Source organism: Paecilomyces variotii, assembly GCF_004022145.1.
Source record: "Paecilomyces variotii strain CBS 101075 chromosome Unknown C8Q69scaffold_4, whole genome shotgun sequence".
Taxonomy (NCBI): domain Eukaryota; kingdom Fungi; phylum Ascomycota; class Eurotiomycetes; order Eurotiales; family Thermoascaceae; genus Paecilomyces; species Paecilomyces variotii.
The window spans coordinates 675,645-696,401 of record NW_021167143.1 but is presented as its reverse complement, the minus strand read 5'-3'; the positions used below and the strand labels follow the sequence as shown (position 1 = coordinate 696,401).

Here is a 20,757-nt window from a genome sequence, read left to right as displayed (position 1 = left end):
GAGAGCCAACCTGTTTAGCGATTGATGGCTGATTTCACCCTGGAGAGAGAGAGGGGCCGGTAAGCATCACAATAGCGGGCAATAGCGGGAACAGTGACGCTCGAGAGGCTTGAGGTGCAAGGAGTATGACGTCGGCTACTGGCTCCGCCCCAGGACGGTCGGGATGCATCGGCAATCGGGGCTGACCCTACCATAGACATACACTATGTACTGGCATACAACTGATACAGTGGCTCTTTTCTAGTTACCGTGGCAGCGCTAAACCCGCCAAACAAGAGGAGACGCTGACTGGCGCGTCTCTCTGAGTCTTTGAGGATCATTGTGCTCCACCCATAGCAGACCGTGCCTTGAGTGCAGAAACTACGAAAAGGAACAAAAAAAAAAAAAAAAAAACTGGACCAGGACGTCAAAATCCTATCGACGTCCTTGATTTCCTCCCGTGCGCGCTCTCCTTTCCTCTCCCTCTGACTGACGTGCCTGTCTCCCTGCCTGACCTGACCCAACCGGCCAAATCACTCTCTCTCAGTCGAGGGACAGCCTCACGCGGACTCTCTGCTCTCCTAGCCCCCCTCCCATACTACTGCTGCCCCGCGCTGTCCCTGTGTGCCGCGGTCATCTGTACTCCGACGCCCGCCTGTGGTTGCAGACCTGACCGCCTTCCTATTCGTTCCCGGTGCGCACTGGCCGTGATTCCGGCAGTTTCTATGTTTCTACGGCGTACGAGTACGACTACGACTACGACTACGACTACGACACACCCCTTTGCAGCGAAACGCCAAGCGCTCCACGGAGTGCAACGATAATGGGAACTTCCGACCCTTACCCGGTGTCCCTGTCGTCTCTCCACTTTCCATCTGCAGAGCAATCGCTCTCCCAGACTCTTGCGTCTCTACGGCGATCGGCCCTTTCGGTGTCCAATAGGCTTCGTTCCATCGAGGCGGACGCGCGATTTGTCCATGAGGTTGTCGACCACTATGATCTGCCCCTTATCGCGAACGAGCGGTGCGGCAGCTGGTATATTCCTCCGGACTCGAAGGCTGGAAGTGCATACTTCAAGAGCACGGACGGTCACACGGGCCAATGGGACTTCAGCTTCCGCCGATTAAACCTTCAGATCCTCCCCGTTGCACGGGACCATGGAGGGTAGGAATAATAATAATATCAGGCCCCATTCCGCTTGTCCGTAACAGAAAGAGACTAACTGAATATTGTTACACCCAGTTGCATTATTGTCGACTCAACCCGCCGGGGAAAATGTACGTGTTCGTGGAACGAGAACGTTCCTTGCAGTTCTTGCCGATTTGGGAAAGATCCTCGTTGACCAGATGAATGTGCAGTGATGCCCGACGCGCTCTCCAAGACTGTTCCGATATGGTGCGCGGTAATGAACAGGGCTCTATTTCCCTCGCAAACCGCCTATCATGCGGTCCAGTTTCCCCCGGACTATCTAGGCCCGTCCGAGGAAAGCCAGATTGAGCGGAGAATTGATGGCTTCGTCCAGGCACTCAAGGTACTAATGACTCCATCATCAGATCTGAAGATCCCAAGAATAGACACTCATTGTATGAGAACAATAGGCACTCAAGTTGGACATAGAAGCTCTGAGAGAGAGTCTCGGCAGGCCCATCAAGATAGCCTGGGCAAACCGAAGTTACCTGTACCCGGCTGATCTTCACAAGGGAGATGGATACAATCTTTTTGTCCTGTGCTCCGCATCCAAACGGGTGCATGGCGCCGAAATGTCCGAGGGTGGATACATCCAGGGCGCAGGCGATGATAGCGAAAGCTGGGCTCACGGATTGACACCGCCCGTCTTCTGGGAAAACAAATCTGCCCTATTGGCTACGGACGAGGAGGAGTTGCCCGACCGCATTCAGGAGCTCATGGCGAAACAGCGCTCACAAAAGACCGACCACCAGGCTATACGCGTTGCCCCGACGCAGAATCTCTATATCAGCAGAACAAGTAGCCTCTCCACCGACAGTGATGGGTATGACCTGGTGATAGACTGCAATGCCAGTCCGCAGGCATCTGAAGGCAACGCGAAGAGATTAAACCTTGGCTGTGGTTCCGCAAAGCTAGGTAGCCGTGATCTACGAAAGTCACTCGACCAGGTAAAGACTTTTGTCAATACCACGCTGCTCTCGAATCCAGCGCAGTCCTTACTAGTCACCTGTGAAACCGGAAAGGACCTCTCCGCGGGAGCATTGCTGGCAATATTGTGCTTATTCTACAACGACGATGGTGAGCAATTGCGCAAGCTCGACCCAATATTGTGCACTGCTGACCACCAGGAAAGGACAGTTTGTTGGGCTTCAGTCACAGCAGTACATGGACAAACAATTCATCAGGCAACGTCTCGCATGGATTGTCACGTCTAAACATGATGTGAACCCTTCAAGGTCGACTCTCCAGTCTGTAAACGCATTTCTCATGCAGAGACCGGATTACTGAAGTAATCCCTTCTACGGTAACTACCACAAAACAAGACAACCAATGTTCCTTGCGCCGTATAGAAAGAAGTAAGTGGTATTAAAACATTGACCCAGCTAAACGATTATCACGTCTACGGTGCCCGTATAAGCCAATCATTCATTGGCGACGGCTTCCACGATCGCACCGGCGCTTCCCTGGTCCAGTCCGTCTAGCACGGCCATATCGTCTGCACTGATCTCGAAATCAAAGACATCAGCATTGGCGGCGATGCGTGCAGGGTCCTCGCTCTTCGGAAGGGGAACCCATTCCTTCTGTATGGAATAGCGGACCAAGATCTGCGCTGTCGTTTTGCCGTATTTTTGCGCTAGTCCTACTAACGTTGGGTCGTTGGCCTTGTAATTCCGCACCAGCGGTGAATAAGCCTCGACGACAATCCCATGCTTCTTGCAGTAGTCCACGATAACGCGTTGCTGGGACCACGGATGAAGCTGCACGGATCCATTGGTTAACTGGACTGTCCTGATAACTAGTCGCGAATATCGAGCCATAGGGAAACTCACCTCGAGCTGGTTCACATGGGGTGGCCAGACCTTAGCGTAGGCCTTCATCTCCTCAATGTGCTTCACTCCATAGTTGCTCACTCCAATACTCCTAGTTTTCCCTTCCTCCAGCAGTCTCTCCAGCGCTTGCCATAACTCCTTGCGGCCAGCCGCGCCAGAGCTGCTGCTGTGGATCAGGAACAAATCGACGTATCCATCTTTGCCCCCGATCTTTTCTACGCTTTCCAAGATCTTCTCATACGTCGCCTCAGGCGAACCGCCAGGACTCATAATTTTGGTTGTGATAAAGACTTCGCTGCGCGGCAGACCCGATTGGCGTAGAGCCTCGCCTACCTCGCGTTCATTCTGGTAGAATTGCGCAGTGTCGATGTGACGGTAGCCGACCTTCAGGGCAGTCTGGGCGGCTTTGAGGCATTTATCATCGTGAGCACGGTAGACACCAAACCCGAGTCGAGGGATTTTGACGTTTGAGTTTGGGAGAGAAACAAGGTCGGTGATGGCGTATTTCACGGACATGATGGGCGTTCCAAGGTTCAGACTGCCTGTGACTTTTCAGTCAGTGGTTTGAAAGCGGGCGCGAGGAGAGTCGAAGTATTGCGTACACACGAATGCGATCCTTTCGATCCTGGAAGCGAGAAAATTCAGTCTTGAGCGATTGCGTCTCCGAGGATGGCGATTGACGTGATTCAGGCGAGCGAAAGATTTGGTGGATAGTCTGTCTTCCGAATGATCGGGTTACCCCACTATGAGAGGGGACCGAAGCAGTGATATCATCCCGCCCCGAGCTGCGACTTAACCACCAGGCACTGCGATCGCTCCGATCGCGCTGCCGATATGTCTTCAGGTTCTATCTACTACTGCATATCCTCGTAACTGTCTCACTTGACGCCGTTCATGGAGACTCGTAGCGCCCAAGCTTACCATCAGCAAAACGGATCTTATCCACATGAGTTATGTGTGCTTCCATACGCTTTAGAGAAAATGAGGCCCTTCGACCCCTGAATGGTTGCTGCACGACCGCAACGGCGGTTAGAACAAGGCACCTTCTTCTAGTTCCATCGCTGAAAGTCCACTATAAGATTAATCCCCGTCCGGCGCTTAGAGTATCCCTGTGGTAGGATGTTGTGGCTGTTACTGTAGTTTAAGCCGTAACTACCAGTAATTCCGACCGGAGTTGCAGCCTCACACATCAATAATATATATCTGAAAGAGTAAAGCGGACACGTCGAGGCCCACAGGCTAGAATCATTAGAGCGTGGAAACTCTCCGGATGGCCCGAGAGGAAGAACACGGTCCCTATCTTTCTATCTATAGATCGTAGAAAATCGATATAGTATTGCTGGATCGTCGACTGCGTCCTCAGACTCCAGCAGGGAAGAACGCTGATGGGAGTCCAGCATGAGCCGCTCCAAAATCCCGGAGATGAATGGCTGAGCAACTGGACCTGGAGACCCTTGGTAGGAGAAAATTATTCAGGACTCGAGAGGAGAACAATGGATGCTCTGTTTGGTGCATCGTATCCCTGATCAGATTTGGCATCGCTATTTAGTCTAGATAGATACTGTCATTAGCGCAGGACAGTCCAGACTCCAGAGCGTTGCTGGTTCCAGTCAAGCCTCAGAAGTGGAGGGCTGAGAACGTGTCAATTGAAACGCGCACGGCAAATAAGAGAAGACGCCGGTCCGGCCCTGCAATCGACCTTCAGAAACACGATCGATAACCCAGGGACCCCTGATATAGATCTGTGACAAGGGAGATAAACAGACATTGTCATTAACTATCAACTTCCGTATTTAAGCAACAAAAACCACCCGTGGGAAGAGCAGTTTGTTGCAGGACAGTCGAGTCGGTTGCTGTGGAGGCGGCTGGCGACTTTGTTGACAAGCCATCGCAACTCTAGACTACCCAATCGCTCCCCACCCCTGACGGTCGAGCTCCCTACCGCTAACGATCTGAACACCCCCGACCGACCGTCGCTGAGGCTAAAAAAGAATACAGGGCCGAATTTCACCTCTCCGGAATTCGAAGCCTGAAGATCTTACCCGCTCTACGCCAGGCTATTGAGAGCAAATCTCAAAGTAATCCAACGTCTGGTCCGAAGGCCCTTGATGACGGGCCGCTGCCACTATGTTGGTGGTTGAGAAGCAGTGGATTAATGTGCAGCAGAAGACCTTCACAAAATGGTCGGTTTCTTTATCTCTCGTGCTCTTCCCATGCTGTCTCGATGCGCCATCTCCTTTCCCTCATCTCGAAATGGCCAAGAAGCTGACTAGACCTTTGATATTATTCCCCGTAGGCTGAACAACAAACTCTTGATTCGGAAGGTAGCGATCGAAGACCTCGTGCATGATCTTTCCGATGGCGTGAGCTCCCCTCTCCCTCCCTCACTCGCACTAGATGCGTCGTCGCGGCTTGTCTAGCTACTCTATCATCGAACGGAGACTAACCCATCCTGCAGGTCATCCTTATCCACCTCCTCGAAATCCTCGGCGGCGAGTCGCTCGGGCGATATGCATCCAAACCGAAGCTGCGGGTGCAGAAGTTCGAAAATGTCAACAAGAGTTTGGATTTCATCAAGGGGAGGGGGATCCAGATGACGAATATCGGTGCCGAGGATATTGTAGATGGAAACAGAAAGATCATCCTGGGTTTAATATGGACCCTCATTTTGAGGTTTACCATTAGCGATATCAATGAGGAGGGTATGACCGCGAAGGAGGGTCTGTTATTGTGGTGTCAGAGAAAGACAGCATGCTATCCCGAGGTGGAGGTTCGAGACTTCTCCACGAGCTGGAATGACGGTCTGGCTTTCTGCGCTCTGCTGGATATCCATCGTCCCGATCTTATCGACTTCGATGCCCTGGACAAGAACGACCACCGCGGTAACATGAAGTTGGCCTTCGACATCGCCACCAACGAGATTGGCATTCCCGACCTGCTGGATGTGGAGGATGTCTGCGACGTTGCGAAGCCTGATGAGCGATCGCTCATGACTTACATTGCCTACTGGTTCCATGCTTTCTCCCAGCTTGAGCGTGTGGAGAATGCCGGAAGACGAGTGGAGAAGTTCGTCACCAACATGCAGGGCGCGTGGGAGATGCAGAACTCGTATGAGCGAAGGATGAAGGAGTTGCTGCGTCAAATCAAGGCCCAGCGTGATGAGTGGCGCGACTCCTCTTTCGAAGGAACATACGCAGATGCCAAGGAACAAGCCACCCAATTTACCATCTACAAGAAGAACCAGAAGAGAAGGTGGGTTGCGGAGAAGTCGGACCTTGCTGCCCTGCTGGGTAATATCAAGACGAAACTTAGTACCTACCGATTGCGACCCTACAATCCTCCTGCGGCGCTGAGGCCCGAGGTCCTTGATCAAGAGTGGGAGGAGTTGACAAGGGACGAGCAGGCGCGCAGCCAACTCATCAACGAGACCATTCGCGATATCAAGAATGCCCTTCGTCGCTCATTTGCTGATAAGGCCAACGATTTTGCATTGACCTTGAAGACGCTATCCCTCGCTATCTCTGGACTTGAAGGTGACGTGGAGGATCAATTGGCCCACGTGCAACGCCTGAATAGCAACCTACCTCCTCTTGATGCATTCCTAGATACCATTGCCGATTTGGAAGAGCAATGTGTAGAGGCGAACATCGAGGAGAACGATTACACTACATATACTCTAGACGAGCTGTCCTACGAACTGAGCCTGGTTAAGTCGAGTGTCTCAAAGAAACTCGCTTTCCTGGAGAATCAGATGGTGGCCCGTAATATGACCAACTTGACACCGATACAACTCGAAGAGTTCGAATCGGTATTCAGACATTTCGATCGTGACTCTTCGAACACGCTGCATGAAATCGAATTCTCCGCCGCACTTGCCAGTCTCGGCCTTGTGTATGATGAGGATGAGATGCATGAGGTATTCGTGGAGACATGCGGTGCTGACAGATTGGCATCAAACGCTGGCGTCAGCTTCGAGCAATTTATCCGCTTCATGGTTAGCGTGACAGAGGATCAGAACACAGCAGAGCAGGTCTTCCAGAGTTTCCGGGAAGTGGCCGATGGGAAGGTATGTTTCCCTTTTTGTCTACTCCTCTTGTTGGAATCTTTCATTTTGTGCGCATTGATCGACTGACGTCTTTCCCAGCCGTATGTTACTGAACTTGATCTCCGTCACTCCCTTATTCCAGATGAACTTATCGAGAATCTGCTGGAGACCATGCCAAAGCACGAAGGCCCGGATTTGCTCGAAGATCGCGATATTCCGAAATACGACTATATCAGTTTCATGGAGAAGATGATGGATGTAGGAAATGACGGTGAAGATGAAGGTGAAAGTGACGATGGTGATCAGTACTCCGCCAATGGAGACCACTGAACCAGCCCCTCGACACCCCCATTTTTTCTTTCTTTAGTGCTTGATGCACCGCTATATTGCGGTTATTGCTACTGGTGTTTGGAGCTGACGAAGGGGGTTATGTCTCCTCTTTTGAATTCCTTAGTGGTTAAGGAGTAGCCGCAGTCCATTTGTTACGCGGTAGGCGGTAGCAGTCCTTCATTTGACCAACAGAAAGGTCATCGAGTTCTGTTCTCCAGTAGTCTTATATCCCCACAGTCATTGTGTTTTGTACATAACTAGGTAGCGTTTTTGGCTCTTTGCATACCATACGGGCTGAATAGTTGACTTGGAGGGGCCTGATCGGGGGAAATGCCCAAAATATGGTAATAGGGAGAGGATAGTCCTATAATTGGAATTTACTCTCTTTTATTCATATCGTTCTTATCATTGTTCCATAAACTTTTGATAGTTTGTTACTCCTTACTCCTTACTGCAGTTGTTCATTGCCGGCTCGTTGTCATCACGTGATTCGCGCGCAGGGGAGATCATGTTTAACGCAGCCGCAGCAGCGTCCGGGGTAGCTCTGACCGGTTTTTGCGAGAATACTTGACACACCTCTGCTAGCGCATCCTCTTTCCCCTCAAGCCACTATATCTAATCATCTCTTCTGGTGGTGAACTGATTGGTGTACTTTTTTTTTCTCCTGAATTGAATTCGACTCTTTCTTGTGTACGCTTTATACCCAATTTTCGACCAGCAAAGATGGACCGCAGTCTAGATGAGATCATTGCGGAACGCCCTGTAAGGCCACCTTGCTGATTTCCGCGCCTCCATTGTCCACTGTCGAAGTGGTCGGAGGTGTTTTGTGGTTTCTATTCATGTGTATACTGATGGGATGGTGATGTAGCAGAGACAAAATCGCGGTGGTCGTGGCCGTGGACGTCGCGGCAATAATCATCCTCGCGACGGCGTGAAAAAGGTACCCTTCCAGCCCCTTTGCTGAGCGCTCGCACTGTGGACATTGCTTATTCCGGTATTTGTTTTTTTTTTTTTAGGTCCGCCCTCCTCTTCCTCTTATCGCGTCGTAATGTCGCCTATTTCCAAAAAGCAGAGCGTCCGCTGGTTGCGTAGTCGAGACTTCCAGAGGCAGACTACCGCCGACGATGTTCCTTTTTCCGCAAGAATTGAAGAAAAGACCAAGATGGAACTCGTTGCCATTGAAAATACCTAGATTGACCCTCAGCTGACCTTGTCCTGTTCTTGGAATCGCAACAGTCCTATAGAGAAGAGCGTGTTGATTTGGATCGGTAAGTGGTGTCTTAAAGATACAGGAGTGCGGGTTTGAGGGTTCGGTTTCGCTGATGGAAAGATATTGGCGCAGTGATTGGGTCCACGACAAGTTTGAAGATGACAGAGACAGTGCGTTTTTCGATTGATTGATTGACCTGCCAGACGTCACGCCTTTCTTACCAGTCGTTTTGTTGTTATCAGCTCGTCCGGCCCGCGGACCTCGACCCCGTCGTGGTGATCGCTACTCCCCCGAACCTGACCAGTATGTTCAACTTATCCTGATCGGATATTGGTCCTTACAGCCGTACTAAGCTAGTGCAGTGCCCCTACAGGTGCTAAGATTCGCGTCGAGAACCTTCATTACGATCTGACAGAAGAGGACCTGGAGGTGAGTGGAATCATGTCATGCGAGATGGAAAGTGTCCTGACAACGGAATTTCTCCAAATAGGATCTGTTTACGCGCATAGGACCAGTGTCCGATCTCTCTCTTAGATACGACCGCGCCGGTCGCTCGGAAGGCGTCGCCTTTGTCACCTACAACCGTCTCAGTGATGCTAGGACTGCGATCCGGGAGTTCGACGGCGCAAACGCGAAGGGCCAGCCTATCCGGCTAACTCTGCTACCTGCTGGAGGAAGCAGACGCAATCCTTTTGACAATGTCGAGAGACCGAAGGGAAGTCTGTTCGACCGTGTGGAACGGCCCAGAGACAGAGACGACCGCAGCCTGAGTCCCGAAAGCGAGGGTGCCGATGGTGGATCTCGTCGCCGTCGCCGTGGTGGCGGTGGTGGAAGGGTTCGACGTAGTGATGTCTCCAAGCCTCCCCCAGACCACATCGACCGGTACGTCCCCGGTCAACGTTCCCCGGAGCGTAGGAACGGCAGCGGACGACGACCAGGCCAGAGGCGGGACGAAAGGAACAACAGCTCGAACCGTCGGACCACTAACGCGCGGCCGCGCAAGACTCAGGAGGAGCTTGACCAGGAAATGGACGACTACTGGGGAACTGCCAACGCGGGAGCCGGAACGGCCGACAAAGAGACTGTTCCTGACGAGGCGCCTCAAGTCGCGCCTGCTTCTACGGCCGCTGCTGGTGATGACGATATTGACATGATCGAGTGAACGGGTGCATGATGGAACTCTTATCTTTATATTTCTACTCAGGGCTCCTGGCAATTTCTTCGTACCAAGCAGAGTTGGCTCTGCGGAAGAGTATGATAAAAATGGAAGAATACTCTTTTCTTGATTTTCATTTCCCCATATAAACGGACAGGCTTCTCTCTTTATTGTCATTATCACCAGTAGCTGGAACTATGTTCCAGAATGGTTGCTTGCAACATCCCACCGGGCAAATTGCAAACCCCTCTCCTCTTTTGATGCTGCGATTTATTATCACTAGAATGTTATGTCCATCTATTTGTTCCAGTCGGCTGGGGTTATTTAACTGTACTTTACTATGACCGATAGAGAATGCAAGAAATATAATTCTGCTCTACACCTGTTCCAATCATGTATTCGCGTAATAACTACTACAACATAGAATTACTATAGACAAATATGGAAATCGGAGAGACAAGAACTTTTCGAATAATCTATCAGCGAAGTGGTGTAAAGTAATTTGCTCAACGAGCTATTCTAACTAATAAAGAAGAAGAAGAAGGAAAATAATGACCATAAAAAAATACAATGTTTATGCATGTGCATTTCCCCTAGTCCCATTTCAACAATCCATATTAATTAATTACTTGCAAGCAATGGGATATAATATGAAAAGCGAGAAAAAGAAAAAGAAAATAATAAACTAGACCCGGAAAAGAAAAAAAAAATGAAGCGAGGATATTTTGAAGAAAGGAAGGCATATAATTGTAGACAGGAAAAGGAGAGAGAGGGTGTGTGTGTGTGTGTACTCCGTACAATGCTACCGAAATGGTGATGAGGTCGGGTAAGGAAAAAAAAATTGTTTTTTTTTTTGGGGGGGGGGGATTCCCTATGGGAATCAGAGATGATTCTCTCTCTCTCTCTCTCTCTCTCTATCGCCATAATCCGTAGGGTTCTCTGCAGGCTTTCCATAGCTTGATGGTTCCGTCTTCGCTTCCGGTTCCGTAGAGCTTGCCGTCTGGGGAGTAACTGATGGACCAGATGGGGCCGTGGTGACCCTTTTGGACCTCTGAATTATTTATTAGTCTCACAGTTCGAGATGAAGATGGATTATATATGTGCTGGTTATTACATACCAAGTTCCTCGTCAGTGTGAAGATCGTACACACGCGCCCAGGTGTCATCGCCGGCACCGGTGACGAATCGACCAGTCTCGTTGTTTACAGCGACACTGGCCACTTCGTATTTGAAGTCGATCTTCTTGAGTAGACGGCCTGGACTGGCACCGTCGAAGAAGTAGACACTCTTTCCTGCGGCGACGCTCAAAATTCCTGGGTCATTGGGCGAAGTTGCTAGGCTGTTGAGCTCGCAGGTGCCAATTGTACCCTCAACAGCGTACTCTACGACTGGATGCCGTGAACGAAGATCCCACCATCTGATCTTTCGGTCCTCAGCAGCGGTCGTTAGGATGTTGTAATCCTGGTTCCAGACAATAGATTTGATCGTGCCAGCGTGGACACCTGCGCCAATCTCATAGCTTGTCGAGCCAGATCCCGCTCCATTGGCATTAGGGGATGTGGGAGATGAAGCGTTGCTAGTTTCACTCCTTGTTAGGTCGAAAATACGAAGCTTCTTCTCTGCACCACCAGTGGCAACGACCTGCGGGTTCAGTTGAATGGGGAAGGCCACGGCGCGGACAATGTGCGAGTGCTGCAGTGTATGCAGACATTCACCCGTGTGGGTGTCCCACACCTTGCTATTCAAGCAAGTTAGCTGAGGATCTGTCTCCAGAGCAGACAGGAGGGAACATACGCTGAAAAGTCAGCTGCGGCAGTGGCTGCAATAGTAGCATCTGCTGATAGGCGGGCCTGCCATACAGCACCCTTGTGACCCATGAAAGTGCCAATCCTAAGAAATAGGTAAGTATCACACGTTGTATTAGATACGAATAACTTGAAAATACCAGTCTCCAGTTATGCCATCCCGGAGCATAGGATTGTTGTCTATTGGCGACATCAGTTATTTCTTGCCTCCGAATAGAGATATATGGAAGGCCAATTTTTACCTTTGCATGCGGAGATAAGGTAGTACTGGTCATCTTCCACTATAGAGGAAAAGCTAATATGAGGCACGGGCCGCGAGTGTCCATGACAAGTCAAAGGAACAACCTTAGGGATGTCTGTAAGAGTCTTAGTTTTAAGAAAGGGTCAATTCCGGATAAATGCCTGGCAAGACATGCCTGGCGACAAATGAGGAAGAACCAATGGGTCAAAAAATGAAAAGCTTTATCTACATCTATACTTACCTGAAGCCATTTTGATCCACTAGAGATAAATCCACTGAAACACGAAGCTGATGGACCCTGACCGCAACGCTCGGCTAATGATTTCGAAATTGGAACAAACAATCAGTCACCCAACAAATAAGCGTAGAAGGGACCTCCGTTAGATAAAAAAGGAGCCTTTGACGCCGCAAGACTTTTGATGTCTTTGATGTATGTTTAGAATACAGGGAAATTCGTCAGGTTCATCAAATCATAACAGGTAAGCGGGGTTGGAGAGGTGTCAATTCGTTCAAGAGAAAGTCGTGGAGAGAGGACGAGGAGCTTGATGGATGGAATGGGGAGTTCAATAGTATCAACGGTATTTTCAACGGCCCTGCGAATCCCGGAAGAAGTCCAGGGCACGTCCAAGGAAAGGTGAAGTGAAGTATCGCCAGCACTCGATAGCCCGAAGTGGCTTGAGTTGGAGAAAATGTCCGATCCCTGACACTAGCCGGTGTGGGGAACAGTGCGACTGCACGTGAGCTCTGTAGTTGGTCGTCCGCCCGTCAATAATAATAATAATTACCATATTATCCTGGTTTGCTGAGGCGCTTGCCGACCTCAACTTGGCTTGCTCCTCCTAATCTCTTATATTTCTGTCCTTGAATGTCTCCGCAATTGTCGACTCAAACTTGCATGTTACGCGATTCCATACAGCATCTCGAGCATCGTGAAACGCGTCGCATCGAAACTGTCTCACCGCCCATTTCCAGCGGTCAGGCGTTCCACACAATGGAGATCCACATTCAGTGAAGAGCGCTAGAGTACGGAGTAATAATGAACTATATCGGATTTGCTCCAGTCCTGGTTTTCGCAAAACGCTGGGAGAATATGCCAAACGACGGTGTAGAATCGAGAGTCGAAAATACACCATGGGTGGAATAATGGGTCTGTTTCAGTGGCCTTGAAACATGGAACGTAATGTCGTTTCATACCCGGGGAGTATATAGTTATATTGAAGTCAAATTTGATGATCTAGGATGCATATCTTATGCGACTACACTACTTGGAGCTTAAGTTGACATTATTATTAGTATCATGGAATGTCCTCATGGATTCTAAAAGACGCGATTAGAAGAGCTCACCGCCCACGTGATTGATTAGATCATTAAGGCGGTGTCCGTTTAGTGGCCGATTACTGTACAGTCCATGTTGACAGCAAGCGTTATCACTTGGTGACAAAGCTCTCTTCTGATTTCGAGCTTACATTAGCTATTGTTTCTCCGGGTCTATCCTACAGGCCCATATACCTCGTCATACAAGAAGCTGGAGCAGCGTTTTATGCATGCCTGACTTCAAGATCTCTGCGGCCCTAGAGGGCCACAGCGATGATGTAAGGGCCCCTCCTGCTCGATAACACTATTCGCGATGGGATTGAGGGCTGTTGGATGCTGATCGATTACTGTCCATATAGGTTCGCGCGGTGGCATTTCCAAACCCCAATGTCGTTTTGTCTGCCTCCCGCGATACAACAGTTCGTATCTGGAAGCTTGTGTCTACCCCGCCCCCCGCCTATGACTATACCATCTCCTCTTCTGGATCGGCTTTCAGGAACTCCCTGGCGTACTATCCACCCACCCCCGAGTTCCCGGAAGGACTTATCTTCTCTGGTGGACAAGATACTATAATAGAAGCCAAACAACCTGGAAAGGCCGTTGGAGACAATGCGGATGCTATGCTACTTGGTCATGCTCACAATGTCTGTGCCTTGGATGTCTGCCCGGAGGGCGGTTGGATTGTGAGCGGAAGCTGGGATACTTCAGCAAGACTATGGAGGCTTGGTAACTGGGAAGCTGAAGTGGTATTTGAGGGACATCAGGGCAGTGTCTGGGCTGTCCTAGCTTACGATAAGGACACCGTTATCACCGGTACGTGGCGGCGAAGCAGTCTACGCCCTGCTTAACTTACTTACATCTATTTAGGATGCGCGGACAAGATAATTCGTGTATTTAATACCTCTGGAAAGCTTCTACGGAGCATCAAGGACTCGCCCGAGGTCATAAGAGCTCTCTGCAAGGTTCCTTCGTCCAACCCCACGGGCGCCCAATTTGCGTCTGCTAGCAACGATGGCATAATCCGACTGTTCACCTTGCAAGGTCAGATAGTAGGTGAATTGCATGGACACGAAAGTTTCATATACTGTTTGGCATCGCTGCCTACCGGTGAACTGGTCAGCTCAGGCGAGGATCGAACTGTCAGAATCTGGAACGGCACACAATGTGTCCAGACGATCACACACCCTGCCATTTCAGTATGGAGTGTGGCTGCTTGTCAGGAGACTGGCGACATCGTCACAGGTGCTAGTGATCGGGTCACGAGAGTATTCAGTCGAGAAAAGGAGCGCCAAGGAGACGAGAGCCTCATACAGCAGTTCGACAACGCCGTCAAGGAGTCTGCGATTCCTCAACAGCAAGTCGGAAATATCAACAAGGAAAAGCTCCCTGGTCCTGAGTTCCTCAAACAGAAGTCTGGCACAAAGGAAGGGCAGGTGCAGATGATTCGAGAGGAAAATGGTAGCATCACCGCTCACACGTGGTCATCAGCTACACAAGAGTGGATCGCTGTAGGAACTGTTGTGGATGCCGCCGGTAGCGGTGGGAGGAAAATCGAATATCTTGGTCAAGAGTACGACTATGTCTTCGATGTGGATATCGAGGACGGCAAACCTCCGCTGAAGCTGCCATATAATGTATCCCAGAATCCTTATGAAGCAGCTACCAAGTTTATCCAAGACAACGAACTTCCTATCGGATATCTGGACCAAGTCGCAAGATTCATCACGGAAAACACTCAAGGAACTACCATCGGTGAAACAACAGAACAGCAACCTACAGGGGCCGATCCATGGGGCCAAGAACACCGTTATCGTCCAGGAGATGCCACCGCTGCTAGCCAAGCAACCTCCGTACCAGCGCAGCGGCCAAAAGTGCTACCTCAGACATCATACCTCTCCATTAGATCCGCTAACCTCAAAGTGATTTCAAAAAAGCTTGCAGAGGTCAACCAGCAGCTAGTATCTTCTGGCTCGAAAGAGGTCTCCCTGAGTCCTTCCGAAGTTGAGACAGTTCAGGCATTATGCGCACAAATGGAGTCTTCTGAGAGACTAAAAGAGTCGGCTACCGTGGAGACTGGAGTCGGCTTGGTGTTCAAGGTCGCCACAGCTTGGCCAGCTGCCAATCGACTTCCTGGACTTGATCTTCTCAGGTTGCTCGCTGCTGCAACGCCGCTTACAGCAAAGCTCGACTATAACGGCCAAGACCTCATATCGGCTATACAATCGAGCGGTATTTTTGAACCTCCATTCAACGTGAATAACGTTATGCTCGCTGTTCGAATGTTCGCCAATCTCTTTGAGACGGAAGAGGGTCGCAGCTTGACAGCAGGCAAGTTCGATCAAATTACTTCTATCGTGCAGTCTGTCACGACCGCTCCTGGAAACACATCAAATCGCAACCTAACCATTGCCGCCACGACTCTTTACATTAACTACTCGGTTTACCTAACCACTGGTGGACGTCACACTTCACCCGAGTCCTCAGAACGGGCGCTCGTGTTGCTCGACGAGCTCACCAAGCTCCTGTCGAACGAGAAGGACTCTGAAGCCGTCTACCGTGGCCTCGTTGCTGCAGGAACCCTGGTCAATTCTCTTGGCGAGGAGGTTAAGACTGCGGCTAGGGAAATTTATGATATTCAGGGGTTGCTAAATAAGGTGCTTGCGGCAGGCCTTGGGAAGGAACCCAGAATTAAGAGTATTGTGGGCGAGATCAAGGGCCTCTTGCAATAGAGGAAGGCAATGTAGCTATCATAGACATGCTTTCCTCACATCCTGTTTTTGAACAAATGATGAGTCTTACGCCAAGCAAATGAAAAGAAAAGAACCACTGGAGTGGACATAAATGCTCGTAGTTGAGCAGAGGTTCTTTGCCATTTCATGTATTAATATACACAGGATATAAGTCTTTCGTATTATATTAAAGCCGCCCTTCTGCATCAACGCCGACTTCCACGATCTGGTCGATTCCCTGATAGTCCGGGAAGTCGAGTTTATACTTCTCGACGATTGACTTGGTCAAGAACCTTCCGCCAACAAAGTGTCTGCCTTTGTAGTATTTGACGCAGGGCTTAGGAGCTGTCAGGCTGATCAGCGCCTGCGGCATAAACTTCGATCCTGGGCCTTCCTTGGGTGGACCGCCGGAGATATCCCAGGAGCTGGGAGCGTCAACACTGAGAATTGGCACGGACGCAGATTCCATCTGTGAGATGATAGAGGGGAATGGATCACGCAGAGGACCACCGAACGAAAAGCCAAATATGGCGTCCACGATGAAGTGGGTGGACTTCAGAGCGTCGGTGAAGTCAGGCACAAAGGGAACGTCGAGGTTCTTAAGTTGAATTTTGAGGCGCTGCAATAAAGGTCAGATCATGATTGCTATGGCTGCTCGCATATGCTATGACCATATAAATAACTAACCTCGTAGAGCTCATTCTTTCCTTGCTTGGGGTAGTAGACGGATGGGTTGTATCCATACTGGGAAAGATGGCGAGCTGCAACTAAGCCATCACCTCCTATCAGATGAGATACATGTCAGCTTTCTGCTCATCTCACAAGACTTCAGTTTATAGCTTTCCATATCATTACCATTGTTGCCAGGACCGCAAACAACAAGGATATTCTTCCCAGAGCTCGGTGGGTGCATGCGATAGACTAAGTGTGAAATTGACCAGGTCAGCTTCTCGGAAGTCCTCTTTCACACATCGAAGAATAGATGCTATTATAGGGCTATAGAGCTTACCGGCTTGTGAGACTGAAAGTCCTGCAAGTTCCATTAGTTGGTCAAGCGACCAACCTCCGATTTCCATGAGGTCCTTATCCAAGGATGCAGCATCCTGCGCAGAGATGGCCTGCTCAAAGGTTTAGTTTGATATCTCGAGATCTAGCGGTATCAATTCCATACCTTGAGCGACATTCTGGCTGTTCTACTGTATTGTCTACAGAATCTGAACAACGGATTTCTTCCTGCGAATGTTGAACGGAGCATGTAGCGCTACGATTGTTGGCGCTACTAAGTACTCCGTACGTGGAATCAGATGGAATTCGACCTTTTTAGGTTTTCAGGTTTTATGGGAATAGATTGTGTTTGGTAAGTTACAGTTGAAGAGATGAGAATAGTCCCAGATCATGCAATTTACAACAATTGATCCAGAGCTTCTTGCCCACCTATTTATTGCATCATAAGCTTACTCTACGTGAGTATCAGACCGCCCGCCGGATCCCCTCTCCTGATCCGAGCGCCAACGTTCTGTCGGAACAACTGATTTCCCGAGACGCCGGAGTTCTGCAGCTTCCGCGGAGTTGAATCGGGGCTATGGGAAAAAGTGCTTTGAGAGTCGCCCATCAATATCATCCAACATATTCCCGTCGAACTGCCTAGAGCTTATCAAGATGGTGGTCAAGCTTCGTCTCTCCCGCTTCGGCAACAAGCATTCGCCTTTTTACAACATTGTGGTCGCGCAGGCACGGTACGTATTTCTTCTCCATCGGGTCTCCGAAAGCAGCGCGCAGAAGTGACCAAGGCTGCTTTTGTGCCGTTTGTTGTCAAGTGCCAGTATCAAACAGATTTTTTTTTCGTTTCCTGGGTGTTAACTCATGATCCTGGTGCAGATCTGCTCGCGACTCGAAGCCTCTCGAAGTCATCGGAACCTATAACCCTATCCCTCAGCGCCCGACCAACTTGACGGACGAGGAAGCCAGAACGGCCAAGGCGTACAAAGAAATTGCTCTCGATAGGTCAAGAGCGAAGTACTGGCTCGGTGTTGGTGCACAGCCTAGTGAGCCTGTCTGGCGGTTATTGAGCATGGTATGTTGACAATGTCTTTCTACTCCGATCAGCCTGAATGGTTAAAGACGGGGACCAAATGAAGATCTGGTCCTTTAGTCTTTCCCTATTCATTTGATTTTACCAATACACACAAGTTCTTTCACTCTAGATCCTTCACTAACAAGCCTGATCGATATAGATCGGACTCGTCGAACCGAGACTTGAGCAAAAGGCACAGAAGAACTAGATGGATGGATGATATCTGCGAAGGATTGACACACTATCGATTGGGTTATGAGCGTTTCATACGTGTTCTTGCAAATGAATGCGACCGCCTAAGTGCAAAGTTTGAGAGCCGCTTTGCTTCGGGCTATACACACCGGCAAATCCGGAAACAGGATGAAGATCGTCCTGTTGAACTTCTTCCAAGTCTTTGATCATGACAGCCTCTCCTGGCATTATTTTAACGGCGTTATCAAGAGCTAGTTATTCCCGATAGCTCTCGGATGAAAGATTACCCTGCCTTATTGGGTTCCTGTATATTATATTGAAAATATGTTCCTTTTGATATCTTCACTGCATCTAAAACGAATATATAAGTCACCAGTCGCAGAAAAACCGCAACGGGTTCATCGACGAATGAAAGTCGTATTGATATCGGCTGCCGGATACCCTTTCTCCTTGGTTGTGCCGCGCACCAGTGAGCAGCAAAAAAGCACTAGCATACATCTATCCATCTTTGACCAGACAAGCCTCATCGACCGGGCCAATCTCCTAGTATATATAGTGAGCTAATTTGAGGATTAGAGAATGACAAATGAAGAGAACTGTAGACTACTAAGTTGGTCAATAATACTAGACCCCAGCGAGCTTAGCTAACCCGTGGACCTGAGCATGTTAGGTATATTAGCTCCGAAACGGGGCATATTGGTCTACGCGACGCAAAGACTGCAAAAGCTACAGTAGTAGCAAGAATTCTCTCTGCTCGAAATCCAAAAACACCCCCATGGAATGCATTTAAGATGCGGGAAAGATGGTCTCCCGTTTCCGTATTGCGAAGTGCCCGGTTCCTTACGTGCATCTTAAGATTGAGAATGAGAATGACACGAAATGATCTAGACCAGATCTGTGAAATTTGATGTTTGAAGTTCGATGGGTCGTTATCCTTCCAGAAATAAGACTGCGTGATCGATAGGTATATGTTTACTGACTAACAGTCTTTAAATTCATTGAAATTTCTATTAAGTATGAGAAAGGCGTTACAGTAAATTCTCATTATAATTGGCCTCCTCAAGTCATGGACTTTACGCTGCTCTAACTTTGAGGAAGCGGATCTGGAACTATGGAAAAGGCCCTCTTCGTGGGGAACACTGGAGATTTGATGCTACTACTCTTAGGGACTACTTAACTGACCGGTCCAATTGTGATATTTCCTGCCTTCAAGCGCGTGACTAGTACCCCAGGCTTATTAGAACAAGAAAAAGAATCTCTAGAAGGTTCGATGCAATATGGGATATTAGACGAGAAGCGTTCACGGTTCAGAGACACGCGTAATGCTTACGATGGCTGCTGGGAATATTCAATGATTCGCTATAGTAAGATCATGCGTCCTGGGAAGGAAAATCAAGCATATAAGACCTTTCCTTCTATTGGATAGATCAACTAACGTACTATGCGAGTTGGAAGCTCGGTGTAACCAAGAGAGGGATTGGCACAATTCCTTTGCTTATGAGCGGAAGAGCAGACCATACTGGTACTTACTGTAGATGTTCGCATCGTGCTATGTCAGGCCGGCTACGAAATTGGCAACAACCCGTAATTGTATGTGAAACGGGCACAAATTGAACCGTCTCAGATTCCACGGTAGATGAGTTGCGCAGATATGATATCTTCTTGAGAATCAGTTAATTTAGATAGGGCCGTGACGCCAGCAGAATAGCGGCAGATCGTTATGGGGCGCGATCGTGTTGGTCCCCCCACTCGGCGATTACTCGTATGTCACTGGCCACGGAATTCTCGACAGGACTTTCCGCTGTCATACTCTACCCTGAGGAATGTCCTGTTTATTGCAAGGAGTAAGTAATAAGTCTGATTAGTTATTGATTTCGTGATATTGTTGTGGACCGTGGGCATCAAAGAGATACTGTGTGCTATCTTCTTGTTGCCCTGAGAACCCAAAACATTCGCGAAGGTGCGGGGCGATAAGTATAGACGTGCTACGTCGGGTTCACCAAATCCTCTTGAGATCCAAAACGGCGCTCGCTCGCATTTTCGATGATCGAATCATGTAGACAATTTCTGCCAACAATGGAATAGGGACGGTAGTGCTACATTTTAATTGCGTATCTCGACTCCGGATAGCGATAGTCGGATGAGGTTTGCACGGTAAAAATGATCTTTTGTCTCAACAATGACGAAGTCCGGTGACTTGAGGAGGAAAGTGGAATCCCTGGAGACAATATGCCTTAATCTCCTACTAACAATTGGAAAGGCTCCCATTCTAGTTACCAATCAAGTGGCCCAGTCTGTTGGCGGATGCTTAAGTGCAGTATTATCCACACCTTTTCCCGACTCGGGCACCACTGTTGGTCTGAAGATGTTGGTTGCTATTGGGCAAGACTAGAGGACATCCATCCTCACTACTGGCTCCAGCGGGATCCCCTGGTAATTGGGCGTGGATCGTATATCCTGCAAAACAAGCCACGGCCGTGGTGACGATCGCATAAGCGGTAAAAGCTCCCGGGTATTGTCTGTCCAGCATGCGATGACTTGAAGTGGAAAGCGCAAAAGGACAAAGGGAACGCGCAGTGGAAATATCTTGGGAGCGAAGGGCAGGCTATCAACCGAGAGCCTTGTAGGAAACTTGATCTTCAGAGCAGGTTCGATATCCTATCCA

General features: G+C 49.3%; 8 protein-coding genes across 8 annotated transcripts; 5 read left to right on the top strand and 3 right to left on the bottom strand.

The window, feature by feature from the left end:
- Positions 1 to 802: 802 nt before the first annotated feature.
- On the top strand, positions 803 to 2,454 carry C8Q69DRAFT_506317 (tRNA a64-2'-o-ribosylphosphate transferase; the record flags this gene model as incomplete). The annotated part of the gene is made up of 5 exons (XM_028632789.1): positions 803 to 1,143; positions 1,222 to 1,256; positions 1,338 to 1,510; positions 1,578 to 2,244; positions 2,300 to 2,454. The coding sequence occupies 5 exons, from the start codon at positions 803 to 805 to the stop codon at positions 2,452 to 2,454; spliced, it is 1,371 nt and encodes a 456-aa protein (XP_028485762.1).
- Positions 2,455 to 2,484: 30 nt separating this feature from the next.
- On the bottom strand, positions 2,485 to 3,728 carry C8Q69DRAFT_232805 (putative aldo-keto reductase). The gene is made up of 3 exons (XM_028626416.1): positions 3,599 to 3,728; positions 2,997 to 3,544; positions 2,485 to 2,924 (listed from the first exon to the last, which is right to left on the bottom strand). The coding sequence occupies exons 2-3, from the start codon at positions 3,510 to 3,512 to the stop codon at positions 2,589 to 2,591; spliced, it is 852 nt and encodes a 283-aa protein (XP_028485761.1). The 5' UTR covers positions 3,513 to 3,544; positions 3,599 to 3,728; the 3' UTR covers positions 2,485 to 2,588.
- A 1,395-nt stretch (positions 3,729 to 5,123) lies between these two features.
- C8Q69DRAFT_443853 (alpha-actinin, sarcomeric) lies at positions 5,124 to 7,371 on the top strand (the record flags this gene model as incomplete). The annotated part of the gene is made up of 4 exons (XM_028628955.1): positions 5,124 to 5,179; positions 5,293 to 5,359; positions 5,455 to 7,062; positions 7,141 to 7,371. The coding sequence occupies 4 exons, from the start codon at positions 5,124 to 5,126 to the stop codon at positions 7,369 to 7,371; spliced, it is 1,962 nt and encodes a 653-aa protein (XP_028485760.1).
- Positions 7,372 to 7,920: 549 nt separating this feature from the next.
- On the top strand, positions 7,921 to 10,113 carry C8Q69DRAFT_464006 (putative RNA binding protein). Its single transcript, XM_028630392.1, has 7 exons — positions 7,921 to 8,133; positions 8,240 to 8,311; positions 8,608 to 8,639; positions 8,714 to 8,751; positions 8,824 to 8,884; positions 8,944 to 9,010; positions 9,072 to 10,113. Exons 1-7 carry the CDS (start codon positions 8,095 to 8,097, stop codon positions 9,741 to 9,743), a joined length of 981 nt encoding a protein of 326 aa, XP_028485759.1. The 5' UTR covers positions 7,921 to 8,094; the 3' UTR covers positions 9,744 to 10,113.
- A 344-nt stretch (positions 10,114 to 10,457) lies between these two features.
- C8Q69DRAFT_232169 (WD repeat protein) lies at positions 10,458 to 12,328 on the bottom strand. Its single transcript, XM_028626411.1, has 6 exons — positions 12,025 to 12,328; positions 11,785 to 11,898; positions 11,683 to 11,722; positions 11,532 to 11,627; positions 10,856 to 11,475; positions 10,458 to 10,788 (listed from the first exon to the last, which is right to left on the bottom strand). The coding sequence occupies exons 1-6, from the start codon at positions 12,032 to 12,034 to the stop codon at positions 10,652 to 10,654; spliced, it is 1,017 nt and encodes a 338-aa protein (XP_028485758.1). The 5' UTR covers positions 12,035 to 12,328; the 3' UTR covers positions 10,458 to 10,651.
- Positions 12,329 to 13,122: 794 nt separating this feature from the next.
- Positions 13,123 to 15,920, top strand: C8Q69DRAFT_232305 (polyubiquitin binding protein). The gene is made up of 3 exons (XM_028626414.1): positions 13,123 to 13,375; positions 13,457 to 13,910; positions 13,965 to 15,920. The coding sequence occupies exons 1-3, from the start codon at positions 13,328 to 13,330 to the stop codon at positions 15,824 to 15,826; spliced, it is 2,364 nt and encodes a 787-aa protein (XP_028485757.1). The 5' UTR covers positions 13,123 to 13,327; the 3' UTR covers positions 15,827 to 15,920.
- C8Q69DRAFT_232164 (YjeF N-terminal domain-containing protein) lies at positions 15,920 to 17,219 on the bottom strand. The gene is made up of 6 exons (XM_028626410.1): positions 17,193 to 17,219; positions 16,998 to 17,105; positions 16,836 to 16,944; positions 16,682 to 16,747; positions 16,514 to 16,608; positions 15,920 to 16,445 (listed from the first exon to the last, which is right to left on the bottom strand). Exons 2-6 carry the CDS (start codon positions 17,079 to 17,081, stop codon positions 16,014 to 16,016), a joined length of 786 nt encoding a protein of 261 aa, XP_028485756.1. The 5' UTR covers positions 17,082 to 17,105; positions 17,193 to 17,219; the 3' UTR covers positions 15,920 to 16,013.
- On the top strand, positions 16,992 to 18,262 carry C8Q69DRAFT_232319 (37S ribosomal protein S16). The gene is made up of 4 exons (XM_028626415.1): positions 16,992 to 17,183; positions 17,301 to 17,562; positions 17,705 to 17,900; positions 18,061 to 18,262. Exons 2-4 carry the CDS (start codon positions 17,486 to 17,488, stop codon positions 18,106 to 18,108), a joined length of 321 nt encoding a protein of 106 aa, XP_028485755.1. The 5' UTR covers positions 16,992 to 17,183; positions 17,301 to 17,485; the 3' UTR covers positions 18,109 to 18,262.
- The last annotated feature ends 2,495 nt before the right edge of the window (positions 18,263 to 20,757 follow it).